Source organism: Scatophagus argus, chromosome 20, assembly GCF_020382885.2.
Source record: "Scatophagus argus isolate fScaArg1 chromosome 20, fScaArg1.pri, whole genome shotgun sequence".
In the NCBI taxonomy this organism is placed as follows: domain Eukaryota; kingdom Metazoa; phylum Chordata; class Actinopteri; family Scatophagidae; genus Scatophagus; species Scatophagus argus.
This window is the reverse complement of record NC_058512.1, coordinates 18,112,807-18,135,815: the sequence shown is the minus strand read 5'-3', so window position 1 is coordinate 18,135,815 and position 23,009 is coordinate 18,112,807. Positions and strand designations below refer to the sequence as shown.

Genomic DNA, 23,009 nt, shown 5'->3' with positions numbered 1-23,009 from the left:
GGTTCGATTCCAATACTGGATGGGCAGGAACCATTTGGGTGTGGTGGAGTGATTCATTCGAGAAATGCTCTCCCCCATTAGCCATTCACCGGCTGATGTGCCCTTGAGCAAGGCACTTAAACCCCAATTTTCGCCGCTCGATGCAGCCCACTGCTCCTGTGTGTGTGTTTCACTGCATGTAATTTGCCGGGTGTTGCATGTGTGTTCAACTAAGGATGTGTTAAATGCAAAGCACAAATTCAGTGTATGTAAATATATATATACTGCCAATAAAATGTTTTTTCTTCTTCCATTCTTCTAATAATAGGAAGATATTTCAGGTTGCAAAGGCCAAGGTTTACACCCACGTGAATATGATGAGAATCCAAAGAGCTGATGAATGACCCCATCAGAGCATGAATAAAGCAGCTCATGTCAGTCAGGTCAAGAAAGAATTCTCAAAGATTCAAAAAAGTCAAAGAGATTTATTACAGTGTCAGCACAGGGTCATCTGAGCAATTAAATACTTGTGACAAGACAGGCGAGCAACTCCAAGTAGCCTAAATAAATAAGTAGAATGAAATTTCAAAAAAAGGAAACATTGTATACATCATGGGCGGCACGGTGGTGCAGTGGTTAGCACTGTTGCCTCATAGCAAGAGGGTTCCAGGTTCGAATCCCGGCCTTCTGTGTGGAGTTTGCATGTTCTCCCTGTGCCTGCGTGGGTTTTCTCCGGCTTCCTCCGGCTTCCTCCCACAATACCAAAAACATGCACATTAGGTTAATTGGCTACTCTAAATTGCCCCTAGGTGTGAGTGTGAGAGTGTGTGGTTGTCTGTCTTTGTGTGTTGGCCCTGCGATTGACTGGCGACCAGTCCAGGGTGAACCCCGCCTCTCGCCTGTAGTCAGCTGGGATAGGCTCCAGCTCCCCCGCGACCCTGACGGATAAGCGGTATAGAAGATGGATGGATGGATGTATACATCATGGAAACAGTATATACATGTACAATAACAGACCAGACCAGCAATATCAAAGTATGTGTGCAAAGTAGGTGAGAGAGATGATATGATTACAGCCACTGGTTTAAAAGTCTAATGGCTGAGGGGAAGAAACTGTTTGTAAGTCTGGTAGTCCGTGCTCACTGGTACTCCGGTAACGTCTACCAGCCAGCAGCAGTGAGAAGAGTCTGTGACTGGCGTGTGTGGGATCTTTGACGATCTTCTGTGCTTTTCTGAGGCAGCATGTGCTGAAGGATGCTTTGCAGAGAGGGGAGGTTACAACCACTGATGTGCTCTGCCATCTTCACCACCCACTCGAGAGACTTGAGGTCCTTAGCTGTGCAGCTGCTGTACCAGGTGGTGATGGAAGCAGTCAGAATAAATGCTCTCAGTTCTGTACCTGTAGAAGGTGCAGAGGGAAATAGTGCTCGGTCACAAATCTCCTGGGTCTCCTCAAGAAAGTTCTGACAACTGCAGTGGTGTGATTGGTCCGACAGAAGTCCTCGCTGATGTGTACACCAGGGAGTTTAAAACGGGGCAGGTCTCTCCACTTCTGGAGATGTGACTTCCACCCTTCTGTTTCCTGAAGTCAATAACCATCTCTTTGGTCTTGCAGACTTTGAGAGAGAGGTTATTTTTAAAACTGTGCTTGGCCTCACAGTTGTATGTAATCAGGACATAGAGGAGAGGGCTGAAAACACAGCACTGAGGTCAGCATCTTAACCACATGGGTTCTGTCTGTCAGAAAGCTCAGAATCTAGTTACAGATAGATGGGTTTAGTCCCAGGATCCTGAGCTTTTGGACAAACTTCATAGGCACAGTGGTATTGAATGCTGAGCTTCAATCAAGAAACATCATTCTCACATATGTATCTCACACTCATGACTGTTTAAGACTTTTTATTTTTCAATTGCAATACAATTTTTCTCACTAACTTTATTTTCACTGACAGGTCAAACATTCAGTTGAAGAGAGGAAGTTCAGTTTTTTTTGTTCTGAAGGTGTTGTTGGAAGTCATACTGGGAAAAACAGATTAACTGTATGAAGGCAGGTTTGGCAAATGTGGTTCCACCAAAACAAAATGGACGACCAGCTTTTTATTTACTCTCCCTCCCTGGACAGTGATTACTTTTAATAAGGGGTTTTAACAATGCACAGAAATCATATTTTTGCTCAGAGGAGTCATGCAAAAACTCCACTCTCCCACACAACCACACAACAAATGTCTGCCACAATCACACCCAACCGCAGACCGAAATCAAAATGTCAAGGTATTCCTTTCAGGATGTTTACAATCATGTTTGTCGGATTTGTCACCCAATTAAGCGTGAACAGCATTACCCCCACCGGCTCCCCGGGGCCTACTGGAATACATTGACATTCAGTGCAAGCAGACGGACTGAGCCCACTCAGTCCCCACAGTGATCAACTGGCTCTGGACACAGAAACACTGACCACATTTTGACAGCAAAACAGGAAAAAAAAAAAACTTCACTCCAGCTCATAACATTTCCACCTTACTGTTACAAATTTTTACCTCCCGGCTGAGGCATAGTCGTAAAAATGGTGATGCTGGTCCTTAAAACACTTAAGTCTGAGCAAAATCTCTCAACATCTGCTAGAATGATTTGCTGTAGTATTTCCTGCTCCCCAGAATGAGCATAAAATGGGCAGAGGCTGAAACCTAGACGCTAATCCTCAGCTAAAAGATTGTAAATATGTGAATATTAATTTAATTCCTTTAAATCTAGTTGATTATATTTCTCTTATTTAAATTAGAAAGCATGAAATAGCCTCCCTGTGATGCCTTGTAAGTTAGCGTCATGTAATGGAACACTACAGGAGCCACATTTGTGAGATTTTGTAGAAAAGTATTGGTTTGGATTAAGAGAGTAACCTCATCCTGAACCTAACAAGCTTGTCTTGAGTCATTTGAAGCTTGTTTTTGAGGAACTGTGAGTCCAGTTTGTTTGAACTGACGCCCTAGCAAGAGTTTATATTACTGCAAACCTAGCTGGGCTCCTTTCAAGGACAATAATTTAGTCTTTTGATAAATTTCGCTTTCAGTGCCATGGCCTCTTCTGGGAGCTAATCTAATCTAATTAAACTGCATAACAGGCCATTGGTAACTGATCTTCAAAATAACTCAAGTAGTCTTGCGCCCGTATCATCGGGACATCGTGACACATACAGTAACTGTTGGAAAAAGTGATCTCATAATGTTAGTTTCAGGCAAAAACATGAGGGTTACGAAGAAACATTAGCTCACTACTTCATTAAGGTTTGGGCACCTTCAAAAGTTTGATCTAACCACAATATTCTGCAATTCGGCACTCAACATTCATTCACTCATTCATTTTCTATACCGCTTATCTGTCAGGGTCGTGGCGAGCTGGAGCCTATCCCAGCTAACTATGGGCGAGAGGCTCGGCACTCAACATATTTTGCTTTTTCAGTGATCTAAGTACTTATCCATTTATATTAAAAAGAATGATGGTTCCAGGACGCTGGCCTTGGGAACCCCACAGATTATGGGCTTAGATCTGGAACGTATCCCATTAATATCTATCTTTCAACGGACTTGTGAAATAATATTAAATCGGTTTTGATGGCTGCTTCAGTGTAACCAATGACCAATTATTTGTAGAGTTTGGCTGCGTCCAAACCTGTTTTATCTTCAGCTATCTTTAACTTCAACAACCCTGAGTGGGTGTTCAGGCCCTTGAATTTGGACTAATAATAATACTGTGAGATTTACTGTGTTTTAGTTGTTGGCATCTTATTTGAATCTGAGCTATTTATTTTATTTATTTTTTTTTAAGCATTATTTTAATGATGTAGTAGACACCCACTCAGTAGAGTTATAAACTGAAGATAGTTGTAGTTATTTCTTTATTTCTGTAATTATGCTTGGGCCACTACATTCCCCAACAGTTAAATGCACAGTGTATTTCCCTGAGATCTCCCTCTGTGTTCATGAGAAGTACAGGTTGTCACCGTCACTAACAGGCTCAGTTGGAACTTGTAATTTCTGCCAGCGTGTCATGTCAGATTTAACAAGCAGTTTCATTAGCCAGTGCTGGGATGCAAGCTTTGAGGCCGATCCTGGTGTGAAAATTAAGAAGTTGTCCTAAATCAAATCTCTGGGATCACATGCAGTCGTCAAAAATTAAAGCTCCGATAGGTTGCTACTTAGTTTCCATGGTGACAGTTGAGGAGAAAAAAAGCTTGAATCCTGGTTGTGAGGCAGAGTGTTTGACATTTTCACAGGAGCAGGACAGGAGCAGGAGCAATAGAACAGGACGGATCAGGAAAGTGAAAGTGAAATAAGCTCCTGCACTATTTTCTCAAGTTTAAAAAGAGCAATTTATTGACGTGTACAAGATTCACACCAATACCACAGACCAACTGAAGTGTAGCTTATTCACAGCTACCATACACAAGTAAAAACAAATTCAAACATTTTAAACATTAGTAGGAGCTCATTCAAAAAAAAAAAAAATCAGAATAACATGCGGTAGGGACATACAGTATAATACAAGCTTAAATCTGAGTGTGTCCTTTATATCCAGCTGAACTGAAACTAAAAAGTTGTAACATTAAAGATATTATTATTACTTTTTCCACCTTATATAAATATCTATGACTAGACATTTTTTCAGAATGTCTAGTCATAGATTTTACAGAAACTGAAGCTAACCACACCATTATCTCATTCTTCTCTTCCCGTCCATCCATCATTGGCAGCTCCTAGCTCCGCCCCCAAAGATTTAACAGTGATTAGTCGTGAGGGACGACCCCGTGCCATTTTAATCAGCTGGCAACCACCGATGGAAGCTAATGGACGAATCACAGGTCAGAGTTTGCTGAAACACACCAATCACCACAGGTATGCCAAGCTACTTTTCCAAGGTGTGCATTCACCTTTCAGTTACAGTACACACAAGCTATTCATCACAGGTAAGATTTTCCACTAACCTGCTGATTGTTTTTTTAAATAACAGATCTGTAAGATCATATAATATAAACACATTGTTTAAGAGTAGAAGAGTTCAGTTGTCACTTTGCGTATCCAAACACACACACACACACCCATTTTTTCAGTTGTTCTCTCTTCCTCTGGGTGATGTGAACCCAGTCTGTTTTAACGAGCTCTGCTGCTCCTGCTGCACCCTGTAGGATGGATGAAACACCCCCTGCAGGGATAATAGCACAACACATAGACAGATAAAAACTAAAATAAGATCTAAACATATTTAATTCTTTCAAATTGATTTCTTAAATTTTATGCCTCACATTTTACATCATCTGACTTAATGAAACTTTCTACTGAAAAAACATATTCAAATATTAGTCATCATTTTCTGGGGTCTTATATTACAGTTGAAACATGAATTGCTTAAGTTTAACACGTGAAATCAATATGTATACCGTGAGTTGTATGAATATTTTCCCGTTCTGTTACAATCTGCATATTGACAAGCTAATGTATACATTTAGTATTTTTCTGTCAGAAGATACGTACTGCACTCTGGATATTAATATACCTTCCATTTTACTTTATGTTAATCTTATAACTTCTTGTCTGACAGGTTATATCCTGTACTATACGATGGATAAGAACATGCCGATAGATGACTGGGTGATGGAGGCGATTAGCGGTGACCGGCTGACCCATCAGGTCGTGGATCTGAACCTCGACACTGTTTATTACTTCAGGATTCAGGCCAAGAATTCCAAAGGAGTTGGCCCTCTGTCTGAGCCCATCCAATTCAGGACTGCTAAAGGTCTGTCAGCCTGTGTGTGTGTGTGTCAGTGTGTATGTGCATGTGCATTTGCATGTGAAGCTCAAGACCTCTGTTAATGTATTTCTTTGTTTTATATTTTATACGTTTACCGACTCAACCTCTGTTTCTCTTTCAGTGGAACATCCAGACAAGATGGCCAATGATCAAGGTAGACATTTCTTCCCTGTGTGTGTGTGTCTAATCTCAAATGATGTGTGGTAGAAGTCTGTCATTATGTGTCATCTTCCAGTCATCTTTTTCAGTCATTAAAAATTATCTGTACTCATAAAATTATCTTCTTCAATTGTTTTTCTCATCAGTTTGTCTGTAATTATATTTTTTAAAAAAACATCAGCATAAAATTCATCATTCCTGAAATCATTTTTACATTTCATCTTCACGTTATTGCTGTATCCTATCACTGTGTTCTCACGCCTGCAACTCTCCAGTACGTTTTGACGTAAATTACAGCAAAACATTGCATTGATTCCTAACCTGAATGCCTGAAGTGTAACCATAGTAGTCCCTGGCCGATTGCTTTCAAAGAGTTGCAAAGAGCTATGGTTCAGCATTAATTTCTCGAAAACACAGCTAGTCAATCAGACATATTCCATGTGTCTGATTAACTAGTTAACTAGCCAAACTATTCCACAAATCAAATTATGCTATACCATTGGAACAGGACAAATTGTTAAATTTAATGAAACTCATGTATAGGTATTTTAAATTTGTATTTATATTGTGTGGCCATACCAATATGAAATGTTAACAAATTCTCAGTTAATTTGGAAAAATGTATTTAATTAGCCAGTGATCAGAGAAGTTGAAATTGCTGAAAGTAATCAACAGTCAGCTAACAATAATGGATAAAATACTGTGAAAATACTGGCTGGCAAACTTGACCAAACTTGAATGCTTGGGATGCTTTCCAGATCTATATCATTTTATATAATTAAAACCGTTAAACAGCTTGAAATTAAAATTGATTCAAATGAGCACATGGAACATCACTGTTGTTGTCCATGCAGGAATGCAGGGTGGGGACAGAATGTCTGGAAACTGCTGAAATATGTTATGTACCAAGTCTGGTGGAGATTGGATTAAACAGGAGAACATACAAAGAATGGAGAGGCAGTGCAATGCATGAGAAAGTATGGGAAAAGACTGTATTTACAGTTCAAAAGATATCAGCAAACACAAAGTAGGTCATCACTAGCATTACGGTTGGTAGTAATCTTACATTTGAATTTGAGATTCTCATTTAGTTTTCTTTTTCATTTTATGCGAATCATACATTTTAAGCAAATCATAACTGTCAAAGTATTTTTTGTTCAGCTAAAAGCTGAATTTCACAGCAGTTGCACTTATCTGAGTTGAGTGAATGAAAGCCGACTTCCTCAGTATTTGTCCCATTTTAATCTGTTTTCGCAACTACTATCCACTGAAGAATGGTTTAGATTATAGGATGAAGAGGAGGAAGATGGGAGGAAAAGAGCAGAGAAAAATGAGAACAAAAGGAAGAAAACAGGAAAATAAGCTGAAAAGGGTTGGAAAGGAGGGATGAAAGAAGGAAAGATGAAAAGGGGGACAAGCCTGGTATGGCTGGCTGAAATGTCAGTGTTGAGAGATCATTAACATGAAAAATATGGAAGCAGAGGAATTTATTCCATTTTCTTCTTAATTGAACGTATTTTTCACTTTGCAAACAACCTGGACTCATCAAGCTGAAGGAAAGTCGTTTGTTAATTTCAAAAGTAATTTTTATACTTCTGAGAAAAGGAAAGTGAGTACGAGAGGAAGAGGAGGTTTATGTAATTATTAATGCAAACAAATGAGATGTGATGGAGAAGAAATGTTTGCCATATTTAAGTTCATCAAATTAATTCAGACATAATTAAGGATTCTGTTCATCTGCCACAGCAAGCAGAAGGGGACATGACGCTAAAACCTTTTTTAATTTGCTTCACTAAACTCTGAAACCTTACAGCAGCTCAGAGAACTTAATTTTGAAGTATTAATTTTTAATTTCAATATTTTGACAAGTTTTAGTATTATTCTGAAACTGTTTTCCGCTAACAGACTGTTGCACCGTTATGATGGCTTGCAAAGAAGTAATCTTCATATCGTGTTACATCATTTAATGCCCATAGCACACACCAGCAGCAATACATCATCAGCAAACAAGACAAATGCAGCCATGCTTTTTGAGGTTCCACGGTAGCCCTTGGAGCAAAATGCTAATTTCAGCATGCTAACTGCATTCATGATGTGAACATGGTCACACTGACTGACATTGACATTGTCTGCTGTTTGAGCCTTTTCACTCAGTTGTAACCTGACTGGGTATTCACTGTTTCCCAGCAGATTTCCACAAAACTTAAACTTAATAATTCTTACTTTCATCCCATCTGTTTCATACATAATAAACTGAATTCCTCAAGTGCAACTATTAGCTTTGATTAATTAATGAACTAATTAAATTAATTAATTGCTTAATGAAAAGCAGTCTATAATTACTTGTGCCCTGGTCCCTTGGCCTGTGATCAGGATCTCACGTTACTGAATCTGAGGTGAGACAGATTCCCAGTATATAGTTCAGTATAATATACAGAGTGGACTGTCTTTGTCCATTGTGCTCAGGGCTTTCTGCAAATGCATTCTGGGAATTCTCAGTGCAACTGGACTTAAGTGCAGTCAAGCGAGGTGTTGGGACACTGAACCAGTGAGAATCAGTTCCAGTGTCAGGGTGTTAAACGCTGCTGTTTGTCACTGAAAGATGTGTAAATGTGTGTGTGTGTGTGTGTGTGTTGGGAGGGAGTGCACACACATACACATGTTGCTGTCCCTCTCCATATAAATCACAAGTGTTGTCAGGGGAGGAGGGAAGATTGATGTTCAGTCCTGGTACTGTCAACCTTACATGTACGCGCACACACACACACACACACACACACACACACACACACACACACACAGATATATACTAACTGTTTGATGCACATACAAAAACAGACTGACAAGAAATAATTTATGTGTATTTTGAGAGCAATTCTTAGGTTCTTAGGTTCAACTTTGATTAAACTAATTTCTGCTGGAGAATGGAAGATCAAGAATTAATCTGAGATGGGGTGTTCACATTCAGTTTCCTGATGAGGGCAACAATATAGAGGTTTTGACAGTCACTCTCTCTCTCACACTCTTTTCTCCTTCAGTGTTGCAAATTTAGTTCTAAATGTCCGATATTATGTATTTTTGCAGATGTATTTCATTGTGTGCGTTATATATACGAACCAGTGTGTGTCACGGGATGCAATTTTCAGAAAAAAAAGTGAAAAATAAAATCAAGTCCTTCAGTTTCAAGCTTGTAGCACTCGCCTAATCTATCTAAGTGCGTCCAAGAAACAAAGAATGTTCAGTAAGGTGACGTCAGGAAACTCAAACTTTTTTCTTTTCTTTTCTTTTTCCTGCTGATGATGAACTCCTGATAGTTAAAGTCTGTGTTCGCCAACTGGTTATGTAAGATGAAACCCATTCTTTATCCCACCTATGATGATTTATTTGGTTGACTGTTTCTCTAACGAGGAAAAACAGCCATCAGTGGACAGAACATCAGAATCATTGGATCAAAAATACGAATGGGGAAAGCGATTCAGTGTGGTCTGAAAACAGAATAAATCTAAGGAAGTATTTCCTTCATTATTTGACCCTGATGGTGAAACCAAGCTAATGAAGTGGCCATGGCTGGTAGCTCAGTTCGACCCCCTAACCTCCTGTTCTGTAGGAGGTAGTGATCTAATAATTTAACTTTGACTCATACTTCGGTAATTCTAGAATTGTGGCCATTGTTCTGGTTTGTCCAGGATGAAGCCACAAGCCATGACACTAGGTTATGATTCAGCATAATTGCATTAGAAACAAGAGCAAGCCTGTATCCAGTCCTGCCCCTTCAAAATTCAACATCTGACTAATAATCATAATCATTTCCAAGATCTTTACTGATTTTATTGACAGGGCCTCTCTTTTAGAGGCAGGAACTTAAAAGTACATGGCAATACGGTGCCCTCTTTAACTGATATTGTGAATTTGCTAACAAACTTTGATTAATAAAATTACTGAAAAGAATTGTGAAATTCGGGGCCCCTGTGGATCTGAGGCCCCTGGTAAGTTGTTAGAAATCCTTTTTTTTCATCTTATGTTGTCTTTAGTTGTTTCAGATGAGAAAATCCTTACTATAGAAATCCATTCCAAATATACACTGGCAGGTGGATAAAACCGGAAGACTAAACGTACTACACACATACACACACGGCAGGCATATCACATGTAGGTGTGTGTGCACCATCTTAAAAAAGTAATTTATTTCCTAACAAGGAACCAATCTTTCTGTCCAATCTCTCTACTCCACCTGCAAAATGACTCTGCTTTTCCTTCTTCACCTCAGCCATTTTCGCTTTCATTTATTTGTTCCTGTTTATTTCTTTGCCCTCCAGGTCGAGGGGGTGACCACGCCTATTGGCCATCTGACACCAACCTGATTGACAGGAGCAGCATCAATGGTAATACACACAGACACACACACACTCACACACACTCACATTTCCTCTGCTTGACTGAATCTGACTGTCAAAAAGCAAAATCACGTTTGGATTCGTTATTGAACTTGATTCTGTAATGAGACCAAATCTCCTGGGCACTGAGCTGATTGTGTGTGTTTGTGCGTGCGTGTGATATTTTGCAGCATCATCAGTTTATCACAGCTCCTCAGTTGCTGTCTTTGATCACTCAGCTCCCTCATGTCTAAGCTTGGTTTAATGACTCACTGCGTCCTGACGAGGAGCTGCAGCTTACTGATTTACAGTCCGTTAGCATCGCTTCTTGTTTGTTGTTGTATCGCCGCTGGCAGGCAAAATTAATTGGATCCACTATCTCACCATCAATCAGTGTTGTTACTGGAGAAAATGATGATCTTCATTGAGAAACAGGATTAAAAGAGTGTAGTGGCATATAAATCTTTGGCTTGTAGTTTTTAATATAGCCTAATGACAAAACCGACAACAGTATTATTGATAATGTTAAGCAGGAGAGTGACAGAGGAAGCATGCAGTTTTTAATAAAACAAAACAACTAAGAATATCAAATTTAACTATGGTGATTCTGATGATGATAATGAAATATTATTATAGCATTACTCTTTTAACATTTTAAGAAAACATGTCTAATATCATCTGCAATTATTTCTTTTTTAATATTTTTCTTTTAGCTCACTTTTATGCTCACATATTGGGATCCTTTCATGCCATTAATCTGTAAAAATACAAGGCCAGAATTCACATTTTTTGGTTACATCAGAGTAACGGTTTGCTTTTCTACCTGACCCAAGTTCAGCCATAAGAGAATGGATATGAGTGAACAGTTTGTTATAATAAAAGGTGGCGCTGGCCGAGGACAGGCAATCTGAGGTGGGCAGCAGATGAATGGCGTGAAATGAAGTATGGCTTAGTCTGTCTGACAAGCAGAAATAACTTAAGTACTGTGTACAGAGAGCAGCGACTGAAAGCACACACTGGCAGGCAAACTGGTAAGAATGAGACCCAAAGGAAACAAGGAAACCAAGGAAATACTGTGCTGGTAGTGCCAGGAAGCCTTCCTGGTACCAGTGAGCTCTAATTCATTATCCTGTGACAGTAGTCATACTAATGCTACTTTTAATGCAGTGCTAGTTAGCATGCATGGTAAGCCAATGACCAAACTAACATTAATTCCAATATTAACTAAGCTTATTCTAATTCTAACTCATATGCTAATATCAGTGCTACTATCTAGTGATACTGTCCATGCCAATGTGACAATAGCTGAACTAGTATTTAATACTTACTTAGAAACAGTTGTGCTAATCCCAATATTTGAGTCAAGTTATTTTTATAGATACAGCAGATTATCACAAATCACGAATTTGTGATTTGTTTTAACTGAGGAAAATTTTTTTTTAAAACTTTTAACAGGGAAAAAATGGAAGAAACCTCAAGAAGAACCAACAGTGGAGGGAACCCTCCCCTAGACTGGACCACCATGCAGTAGAATTGAAATGAATCTCATGCAATCCAATAGAACAACTCTGCCATAACATCTGTCTTTACAAAGCACACAATGTTCATTTGTGCAAATTATATGTTTATTGATGGGTACATAGAGTTTTTTCTTTCTCTATTTTTTTGTCCTTTCCATTTATCCATATTAGGGTGGTCGAATATTAGAGACACCTAATGCAGTTCAGTACATCACAAATAACTGTGACCTCAGTGCTAAAAGATTCAGTTGAATTAACACCTCTGTGACAGTGTAAAAATCATCATAAGAGGTTTCATGCAGAAGAGCTGCATTGAATTGCATTAGATTATGCGGGTGTACTTAACAAAGTGGGAACTGGGCGTTCGTGAAGGATGGATTCAGGAGGATGTCGGGCAACTTCGCAAAACAAACCTCCTCTTCACCTCGGACACTTGCGAGAGGACAGACTACACAGACTCATGTGAGCTTGTAAACGCAACGTTCACACAAAGACAGCAGAGAGGGAGAGAGAGAGTGTGTGTGTGTGTATGTGTGTGTGGGGGGACAGACACTGCTACTATGAACAACAAAAATCTGCCTGCTCTACTATACACTATGCTAATACTAGTATTGTTAAAACTGATGCCGTTAATAACACTGAAACTACTTCTAAAGCTAAAGTTATTGCTAATAATACAAATCATGGTCATAACCATAACTGTCTTCTCCCACTTCTGCTTGAAGAAAAACTCCTCCCCCCCCCCAGAAAAGTCAGAGGTCACGGTCTGTAGCTGGTAGTGATTCAGTGTCTCACTGCAGGATAGTTGAGCACCCTATGTGTGTGTGTGTGTGTGTGAGAAGATGGACATTTTTTCGACGTCGTTGCTGCCGCTGCCGCTGCCGGGGGTGATCATAAATCCGTCCTCTCTGACCTCCGCCCTCCTTTGGCTTTATGGCGGGTCGGCAAGGGCAAAGCCTCATCCATCAGCTCCGCCGTATTTCATCTTTAACGCGGTGTCGTCCTTTATGCCACAGAGCTTCCTTTTAGCTGAACAATAACCCACAGAGAAGATACACCTCTGACTCTTTCCATCAGGTCGCAGCTGTGTACGTCTCCACGTTTACTGTCTATACAGAACTCAGGTGATGTCTGGTCTGTAGTCCGAATCTGATGAAAAGATCTTGGCTGAGCACCTAAAAGCCTGGGATATAACACAGTTGCTGATACACACTTGAAGATAGTTTCCTCTCCTCATTTTCTGGGTGACGTTGGCTGTTGTTAAAGGTGAGAGCCTCTACACCACTATAGCAATTAAAGTTAAAAATATCTCAGCCTTAAGCGAAAGAAAGAATTCTTAATAGAAAACATTAACATCCTGAACCCTCATATTCCCCTGAAAGCTGAAAAAGTATAACAGACATTTTCCTGTCTGTGTGATGTCCGTCTTCACATTTGTACCAAAAAGAATGTCATTCTTGATCAATTTTATGTAGGACAGATGATAAACAAATGAATGTTTATTGTTGAGATAGAGGCATTGTTGTTGTTGTTGTCTTTTAAGAAGCACAGCTCCGATTATCTTGGAGAATTTTTTTTTTTCATTTTCAGGGTTTTAACATCAAGAAAAGGTTTATCCATTAATCCTGGCTGATTTGTTTATATTCCTCCACCCTGACAGTGGTGAGTGGAGGCATCATGTTGGGTTGTCAGTACATATGTCCATCTGCATGTGAGAAGCATCCACATCTTATAGCTTCTTTGCAGCAACATCCCTACTTTAAGCACAAGCTCACTGGTCTTGATGACACCGAGTTGTCAGGTGACTTTTATTGCACCAGGTGACTGATCTCTCGTTTAGTCTCTAAGCGAGGACAACATGTTTCCCGTTGGAAATTTTTTACTGGCATCATACATCATCAATATTGTTCTTGTAACTATTACCAAAAAGTCTTCACTATATGTAGGAATCTGGACAGACACAGATGTAAACTGCAACTTGAGTAGCTGGCAGAGGCATACAACCATGAGCAATTTAATTTTAATTCCCTCAGAAAATGAAAGTACAAAGTAAAAATCGTAGTTGTCACCCAGGATTGGAGCTTTGTTTGCGCTGAGTTTGTAGATTCTCAGCTTTGTTCCCCTGCTGGATTTCTAGATGTCACCCGTGTGTTTATATGTTGATATTGTTGTGATTTTAAACTGCCTGAACAGATGAGAGTTTTTGATTTTTTCCACATTGTGTTACTGAGCTGCTGGCAGTTCACTGCCATGCTCAAGGGCATCTCTGCAGAGGTTGTTATCATCACTATCATACATGTAGCTTGAGGCACAGCTTTGACTTGTCACAGCTCCTGTCAGTCACTGTATTGATCAGCAATATTTCTACTTTTTGTTTGTTACAGACTACAAAATTCACAATTAATGTCTGGAACAAGTTAAACCACTGACAAACTGACAGTTGTAGTGACCTTCCGCCTGTGTCAGATGTTTCGTTAATTATCCCTGTAATTGGTGAATTTCCTCAGAGATTATTAGGAAATTACCAGTATGTAAATTAAAGGGCTACAATTTTATTTTAAGAAATTGTCTTCACAATACAGTAAGAAAACATACATTTTTTTTATGGATCATAAGTGGACAGATTTAGTTGTTTTAACAGCAGGTGTACAGATAGAGAAAGTAAAAGAAATAAATAGTAAGACACACTGGCGTGACTGATAGCAACAGGACAGCAGACTAATATGATATGATCATATAATCACCATGGTAACAGTGGTACATGCAGATACAGCTGCCAGTAGATCCGTCAAACATGCTACATTTCTGTTTAACATACTACAGTTTAATTTGGTAAATTCTGATAGCGTCAGACAGGCGACAGATGTGATAGTATAACGTTGTAGTTTAGTACACTTGAAGGTGTGTCTTCAATGATGGGCTTTTCTTGAGTTGATAACATTTATAAGCAGTGGGCTGATGCTCTTATGGATCTTGCTGCTTTTTTTTTTTTCCCCCCCAAGGCCCACCCTGCTCTCTCTGATTGGTGGACTTCATTGGTTACTTTGGCTAGGCATGAGTATTAGTTAAAAGCTCAAGTCGAGCATAGAGGTTGTGTTAGTGGTCCTGCCTGTGTTTTTCTTGCAAGTAGTGCTAGTGGTGTGTTTCGTACAACAACCACATGAAACACACAGACATATCCAAAGAATACAGCCTTCGTGGTCCTTCACAATTAACATTTTCCATTACTCAACACTTAACAGCGTAAACAGTAAGAACAGTGTAAGTGTAATAAGAAAGAGCATAAGAATATCAGGGTATCCTAATTGGAGGCAGTGTGGGATGCAGTGGGATCCAAAATAACCCTCTGCTCTAGGCTGTTTTATTTTATTTTCCTCTGGTATTTTTGCTGCAATGTTATTCCATCACGCAGCAAGACACGGAACACAAGTTGTTTACCTGTTGGAGGTGAGCTGTTTGTAGAGATGCAGTATGAGCCTGTTGTCTGCAGCTCTTCATCTAACACTTAACATCTCACTGTGCTCCCCCCCCACCCCCGCAGTAGATCCCCTGCTAACAAAGCTCTGCAAATTTAGAGTTAAATACATTTATTTTACCCCCCGTTATTTTGTTGGATTTTCATGGGAGGTAATTAATACAACTCTTATGCAGCTGAAAGTGAACATGATGAAACGGTACAATGAAGCAGACATCTGAAAGTACAAACAGGAACCCAGGAGAGAATCTAAACTCCAAACCACAGAGACTCAGGCAGAAGAAACAAAAGTACTGACAGGTGAACACACAGAGACTTGAGAAAACATCTTTCTCTCTGGTCTTTGTGCTTGTTTGAGCGGGAGAAGGTTGGTCATCGTGGGTCAGCCACTGTCAGCAAGATGTCACAGCAACCCGCTTTCAGGTGGGTCAGGTGCGCTTGGTCCCCGCCCTCGAGGTAGCCCATCTCGACACTGCACAATCAGGATAACAGGCTGGCTGCATCCTGTCATTCCTTTTCTTCCCATTCCACATCCATCTTTTATATTCACAGACTGGTTGTCAGATTGCCATCATATTTCCTGATCACGTTGCTGCTACCCACATGAAGAACCCTTTTGATTTTAACGACCTCCATGACCTTTACTTAGCAACGCCTTGAAGCCAGGAACAAACCTGAGCAAAAGGTCAAATTTCTGTTTGAAAACAAATGAAAGAGCGGAGAAATGATAAAAATCTAGCATGAAAAGGGAAAGGAAAAGAAAGTGATGTTGTGGTCCCTGTGCTGCAGCTGTGATGGATTGTGGTTTTCATTGAGGGAGACGAGAGAGAGAGAGAGAGAGAGAGAGAGAGAGGTAAAAAGCCTCTCTCACACAGACATTTTAAATCTTTCTTTTCTCCATCTCCTCTCTTCCATCCACCATTCTGCCCCTTTTTCTTCCTCTTACCCTCTCTCTCATGTTTTTTCTCTCCCCCCCTTTTTCTCTCCCTCCAGACTTCATGCTCCTGCTGTGGTTCCTATTTTCTCTCTTTCTCTGCACCAAGGTCGAGTTAATGAATGACAGAGCGTGTCATCAATTCCCCTGTCTCCCTTTACACCTGTCATACACACACACACACACACACACACACACACAGTGTAATGATTGGTATAGCAGCTTTGTGTTGTCAGTCCAGTGAAGCCACTTTGGGTTCCTTTCTGCAGCCTTTTACTTTGTTGCTGTGTGGCTTTATATCTATAATTCTATTTTCCTTTTTCCTAAATATTTTGCAAACAGACTGTTAATATCAATTAAAAGACTTAAACAAAGGGACATGATCATGAAAATTTATATTTATATTGATATATTTGTGTTTTGTTGCATTTTCGTTGCTGCCTCAACATTTCAAAATGAAAATCATCATTACAGTGTTGATAAATAAAATAAACAAAATGAACTAATAAAATTAACTTAAGTCTTAAGTCAAAATGCCATAATTAGAATTTTTTTATTTAAAATGTTTTAAATAATGTGAATTTGAATTTTGTCCTGATGGGTTGTAACTGCAAATTTCAAACATGAAAACTGAATATTAAAGAAAAAATAAAACTTTTTTTTTCTAATCATGGACACAGAAATCTTACATTCAATGTCAAATTGGCAAAATGAATAACTTGGAGTAGGGACACACACACACATTCTGAAGTCCACTTTTCTTTTTCATGATGTATTTCAGAGTCTCCCATTGGTCAGATGCGTCCACCTCATGGCAGTGCCACGCCTCAAAAGAACAGTAACCTCCTGGTCATCATCGTGGTTTCTGTAGGAGCCGTCACCGTGGTCGTGGTCGTCATCGTGGCGCTAATCTGCACCCGGCGCTCCTCTGCCCAGCAGAGGAAGTAAGGCTGAACATTTATCTGTGTGACGGTAGTAAACAGCTGTCAGGATAACAAGAGAGATAGTTAATGACCTGTTGTTGTTTTGTTTTTTTCATAGTCTCAAATGTGTTCAGACCAAGTGAAAAATTTTACCGAATCAAATAATCAAATAATCATCCTCACACTTAACACCTAATAGTTGGTATAAACCCCACTTTTATGGCCTTTATCACCCTATGTTGTTTTTTTTTTTCTTTTTTAGAGTTTTTGTATTACTTCATAGTAATTTGTCAAGTTCATTTACATTTTATAATGTCAGTGTATGATGTTTTTGGCTATTTTCTAATTCAGATCAGTTTTCAAGTTATAACACTTTTTCAGTCCAGATACAATTAGCAACACACCCCGTTACACTGGTAACATATTTGTTAGTTTAGTTCTGTCTATACTGTTTCAGATGGTAAAATTTCATAGTTTAGTTCTTTTTCAGTATTATTTTATGATCCAGGGTTTGTGTTATGGTACTGATGAATGAGCTAATACCTCACTTTGTTTGTTCTTCTTTCCATATACATTGACCTACCTGCCTGCTGACTTCCTCACCTGCGTCTGTCTGGTCCTCTGTGCAGGAAGAGAGCGAGCCACAGTGCTAGCAAGAGGAAGGGCAGCCAGAAGGACCTACGCCCTCCTGACCTCTGGATTCATCACGAGGAGATGGAGATGAAGAACATGGAGAAAGCTCCCAGCGTTGCCCCGTCTGGACATGATTCACCCATCCAGTCCTGCCAAGATCTACCCCAGGTTGCACATAGCCAATCAGAGAGCCAGATGGGCAGCAAGAGCAGCCACTCAGGTACGGGATAGATGCTGACTCCGTCATTTATTTGTCCACTTACTGTAGTTGGTGTTTGGTATATTTACATTTATGATGAATAATCATTTAAATACCTGTTACGTATGTAATTGTATTTATTTTTTTAATTTTCAAGACTATGCCTCCTAACATTACATAAGAACAAATGGTTTTGCTGTATTTAGTGTCTTTGTCTTATACCTCAGTGTCTTCAGAATCAGAATCAGAATTCTTTTCTTTATCCCCGAAGGGAAATTCTTGTTAAAGATGGAAATTTTCTGTTAGAGTATAGAGTGCAAAACTAAAATAGAAAATTAATTTAGAATTTGAATATGTCACATGCCCATGCCAAATGTCACTTCTGTATGAATTGACATCTATTTTGTGTTTCAGTTAACTGTCAAGAGCAACTTGATTCATCATGAATAAAAACATTTATGTGCTATCTAACATTATGTGTATACTTTCTCCCAGTGGAAGCTCTCTTTTAAAATTCTCTTATGAGATCTTACAATAGCAGAGAAAATGCCTGATTCTGTATTTGGATGTTTGAATGTATTGATGTTGCAGGAGCTGACGGTGATGAGGCTTCCAGCAGTATCTCCACTCTGGAGCGCTCCCTAGCTGCCAGGAGGGGAACACGAGGCAAAATGATGATTCCAATGGACTCACAGCCAAGCAACACACGTAAGTAACACAACTGTGTGTGTGTGTGTGTTTGCATTGGGTCTAAGGAATTCCTTTAGGGGAACTTTTCTTTGCACAAAGGGTTTGATCTGCAAAAAAAGACTTTGTCTTTGTTTGAAATTGCAAATTCAGTTTGTATGCACTGTGCACACTGAAGTATACTCAAGCATGTCTTCTCTGTATCTGCATGACTGTACTGATAATGACATTATTTATCCAAGCTATAGTTGAATGAAAATTGGCACATCATTAATAATAATGATAAAATATGATAATATAATTAATAATTATATAATTAGTACATGTAACACTGAATTTGATCAATTTACAGTTTATAAGCGTACAAATAAAAGACAATGATCATTTTAGAGGCAGGTTCCCAGGGACTGACCTCACTACTTTATAACTTTATTCACTGATTTTTGTGAAACTGGATCATATTTTGTGAAGCATTAAAGTATTTTCTGGTTTTGCTTCTGATGTCCTTGGGCTACTCTACCTGAACAATTTACAGAGTTGCCTGATGGACAGATAACTTAACTTACTGTTAAAGTAATGACTGACTGCTGCTATCATACAGTTAGCCTTTTAGCCAAGTTAGCTGTGCAGCATGCAGGCCTATTAGCTGACTCTGCCCAGACCAGGAGCTCGAATGGAATACTGCTTTCAAGTCCGATGGAGGCCAGTCTGATGACACTAGCGAGGTGGTTTTCTTGTCAGGTCTGACGCTGCTACAAGCCCCACTAAGGCCTCCAGAGGTGTGCACTTACTGATGCCCGATCTCACCCTCGCTCCTCTCTCGCTTCACGCCTCTCCTGCCCTCCTCTGACACACAGTGTCTCTCTTGTCTCTGGAGTCATAGTTGTGGTCGCATCCTTTGTAAATCCTCTCAGTACTGCAGTCCCTGTCATCAAACTGGCCTCTATCTCCATCATAGTGTGAGGTTACAACCTTCTGCTTCTCAGTCTACCTCTGAACAGCCTGAAAAGACATCAAGATATTGTTTCATATTGTGGGTTTGATATCTCACAAAGTTGAATTGTCAACAAATTCATAGCTGGCAGTGAGAGGGAATTCACCTCTTTCATATGTGAAAACAACTGAAAATCACTTGTGTGAATTAATATGTTGTATGAACATGTGGTAAAAATTTGTTAGACTGTCTCGTGGCCTAAATAGATCCAAAGATCTCCTGGGGTGTCTTTAGATGGCAACGGTTCATCTCCCCCTTCCTCTCGATCTTTGAGTGATTAAAATGTTAAAAGTATTTCAAGGAAAGTCTGAAATGAACTGCGGGGAAAGTACAACACGCACATGGAAAAATATGAAAATGTGTTTTGCATCAAGTTTCTTTGACTGAATGACGGATTGAAGCCCATCTGCAGCGAGGTTTATGGAACCAGATATCTTCAGTTTGTGAAACAGTGACCATATTTTATCTAATCTCTTTTTTGATTTTTGATTTCCTTTATATGTTCATATATATATATGAATATATATATGAACATATATATGACCATATATATGTTCATATATATATGTTCATAGTATGTGTCCATATATATGTTCATAGTATGTGTTCATAAAAATCACTTCATAGAATACTGATAACATCAATCAAAAACATTTTTCATTTCAACTAAGATGAACATGTGTCCAGTAAAAGTACAGTAATCCTATTCGTGAAATTTTGTTACTATTTCACAGAATACTGTGATACTGCGATAGATCCATCCATCCATCCATCCATCCATTTTCTATACTGCTTATCCGTCAGGGTCGCGGGGGAGCTGGAGCCTATCCCAGCTGACTACGGGCAAGAGGCGGGGTTCACCCTGGACTGGTCGCCAGTCAATCGCAGGGCCAACACACAAAGACAAACAACCACACACTCTCACACTCACACCTAGGGGCAATTTAGAGTAGCCAATTAACCTAATGTGCATGTTTTTGGTATTGTGGGAGGAAGCCGGAGTACCCGGAGAAAACCCACGCAGGCACAGGGAGAACATGCAAACTCCACATAGAAGGGCCCAGACCGGGATTCAAACCTGGAACCCTCTTGCTATGAGGTGTTAACCACTGCACCACCGTGCCACCCACTGCATTAGATAAAATGTGAAAAAGTTTAAGATGGTGTCACAGTTTCACAGTTTAGATTAGTGACAGCTTGGCATGTTTTCTGCTCTGATGCCTCTCCCTCTGCCTTCAAAAAAAATTATTAAGTCGCTATTGAAAAATAAATGTATTTCGTGGTGTGACAAAGCTATGGTTAAAATTTGGTTAGGTTTAGGCTCAGTCATCTTATCACTGTGACTATAACATTCAATTGAAATGTCAAATTGGTGATTATGATAAAAACATCTAAAATAATGACTTGGAGGCAGTCGAATCCCTTTGAAATGTGACATGGCATGACATAATTTCTCATGCAGATAAAACTTCCTGTTAATCAAATTGTGCAAACACATGTAACTTTTCCAAGTTTGATTTACAGTTCTGTTATCACAAAAGTTTTCCTCACATTATTTAATGGTTGGGTCTGTGCTCAGCAAATGATTTCCACCTGCTCTGCTCAGAGTCTCTGCCTGGAAATAATGAAGAGGGCACAGATGACTTGAGACAGTGAACATCATTTTCAGTAAACAATTCCTACTGAAATGTACACATTACAACGTGACTGTCGAAGCCACAGCCAGTGGAACTCAGCTAGCCCAATCAAACCCATGACCTTTGCCTTACAGGTCATCGCAGTCTCTTCAGAGTGCCCCTGTAATATCTCTGGTTGTATTAGACCATTTCAGCCAATGATGATGACTGTATAATAGTCTAGTATAGTGGACATCAGCAATGGATTTCTGAAGAGCTATTATAAATCTCAATGTTGGTGGTTTCGGGCATTGCCATCTTGGCAGTACCTGACTCCACCTAACTTATGGCTAATCCCAAAATAAGCAAAGAGGTGGAGCATGGGTGGAGCTAAGGCAAGGTGAATGGAACCCGGATGCCAAAACAAGCCCCTCTAACTCAAAGCTAACTATGGCTAACAAGCTATGCTATATAATAAATGCATTCGAAAGTGAAACAAATGCCTTGGGTTATTCACATTCACATTTGCTCACCAAATCATTTATATTTATTTGCTTTCCTCTTGCAAGTGTGACTGCAGGCTCATTCACCCCAAACAGTTCCTAAACCTATTTGTACATGAGCTACAAAACAACATCAGGCGTTCAGGTGTCTGCATTCAGTTGCATTCATGAAATAAAGTACATTTCCCCTCCATTCAGCAGTCCCATGAGATGAGAAATTCAGAAACATTACATTAAAGTGGATTTTGCATTTCGGAGCTCACCGCTGCATGAATTAAGAAGCCAAAGTGATGATACATTTTTGATTACACTTTTTGATCCCAAACATTTCTTTGTCACTCTCTAAACCAGTTCACTTCTGATGTAAAGTTGGGCATTTTAACATGCATCTCTGAAGGAACTGACTTGGTTTTGGGGCCATTCGTTGGCTTCATGTTTAAGCTCCGGAGGTTTCTACTTAGTACAGACTAAGTACAGACATCATTATTCATAACAGTATTCACTCGTAATACCTAATTATATAACAGCTGAACTGTGGAAAGTCCAATCTCATGATGAGCGCTCAGTCACTCATTTAGCCTTTTATTTCAAAGTAACTTCATCCAGGATTAACCAATCAATTGTCAAACAGCATTCAGACAAGGAAATTAAGATTATTTTAGTTTGATAACAACATGATAGCCTCAGTTAGTAAAGCCATTAAGAGTCATCTCCATAACTCCACCCGTCGGCTCTGTCTCCTGAGGGCGGAGCCGACAGTGGTTGTAACTGTCTGTAATCAGATCCACTTGTCAGTGTCAAACTGCTTTAAACCATTGACAGATCTCTGAGAACAGCAGACACCACAACATACCAATGAACCAGTTTCTAGTCTTCTAGTCTTCTATGTTGAAGCACATTAATTAATTAGTGCTTTTTCTCTCTGCGGAGTGTGTGTGTGTGTGTTCAGTCATATTCTAGTTACCCTGCTCTCAGTCATCCAGGATTTCTCCTTTCTCTTCTTATTTTTATTCTTCTTCTCTTTTGTTGCTGTTGGAGTCATCAACTGAAGCTGCACCAAGCTGCCACAGTCAGGTTAAAATGCTGGAGAGTGTGAGTCAGCAGACTGATAATTTTCCCTAGCATGTGACAAGGACTCCTGTGTGTGTGTGTGTGTGTGTGTGTGTGTGTGAGTGTGAGTAAGTGTGTATGAGAAATGTGGGTCACAGTAAA

General features: G+C 39.6%; 1 protein-coding gene across 2 annotated transcripts in view; it reads left to right on the top strand.

Moving 5' to 3' along the window:
• Positions 1-23,009, top strand: part of dcc (DCC netrin 1 receptor) — a 204,102-nt gene that overhangs the window by 152,365 nt on the left and 28,728 nt on the right. For both annotated transcript variants that reach the window (XM_046375461.1, XM_046375460.1), the window contains exons 19-25: positions 4,727-4,834; positions 5,572-5,766; positions 5,903-5,935; positions 10,257-10,322; positions 17,024-17,186; positions 17,795-18,018; positions 18,589-18,705. In XM_046375461.1, coding sequence (XP_046231417.1) covers positions 4,727-4,834; positions 5,572-5,766; positions 5,903-5,935; positions 10,257-10,322; positions 17,024-17,186; positions 17,795-18,018; positions 18,589-18,705 — 906 coding nt within the window. The remainder of the gene's footprint in view (positions 1-4,726; positions 4,835-5,571; positions 5,767-5,902; positions 5,936-10,256; positions 10,323-17,023; positions 17,187-17,794; positions 18,019-18,588; positions 18,706-23,009) is intronic.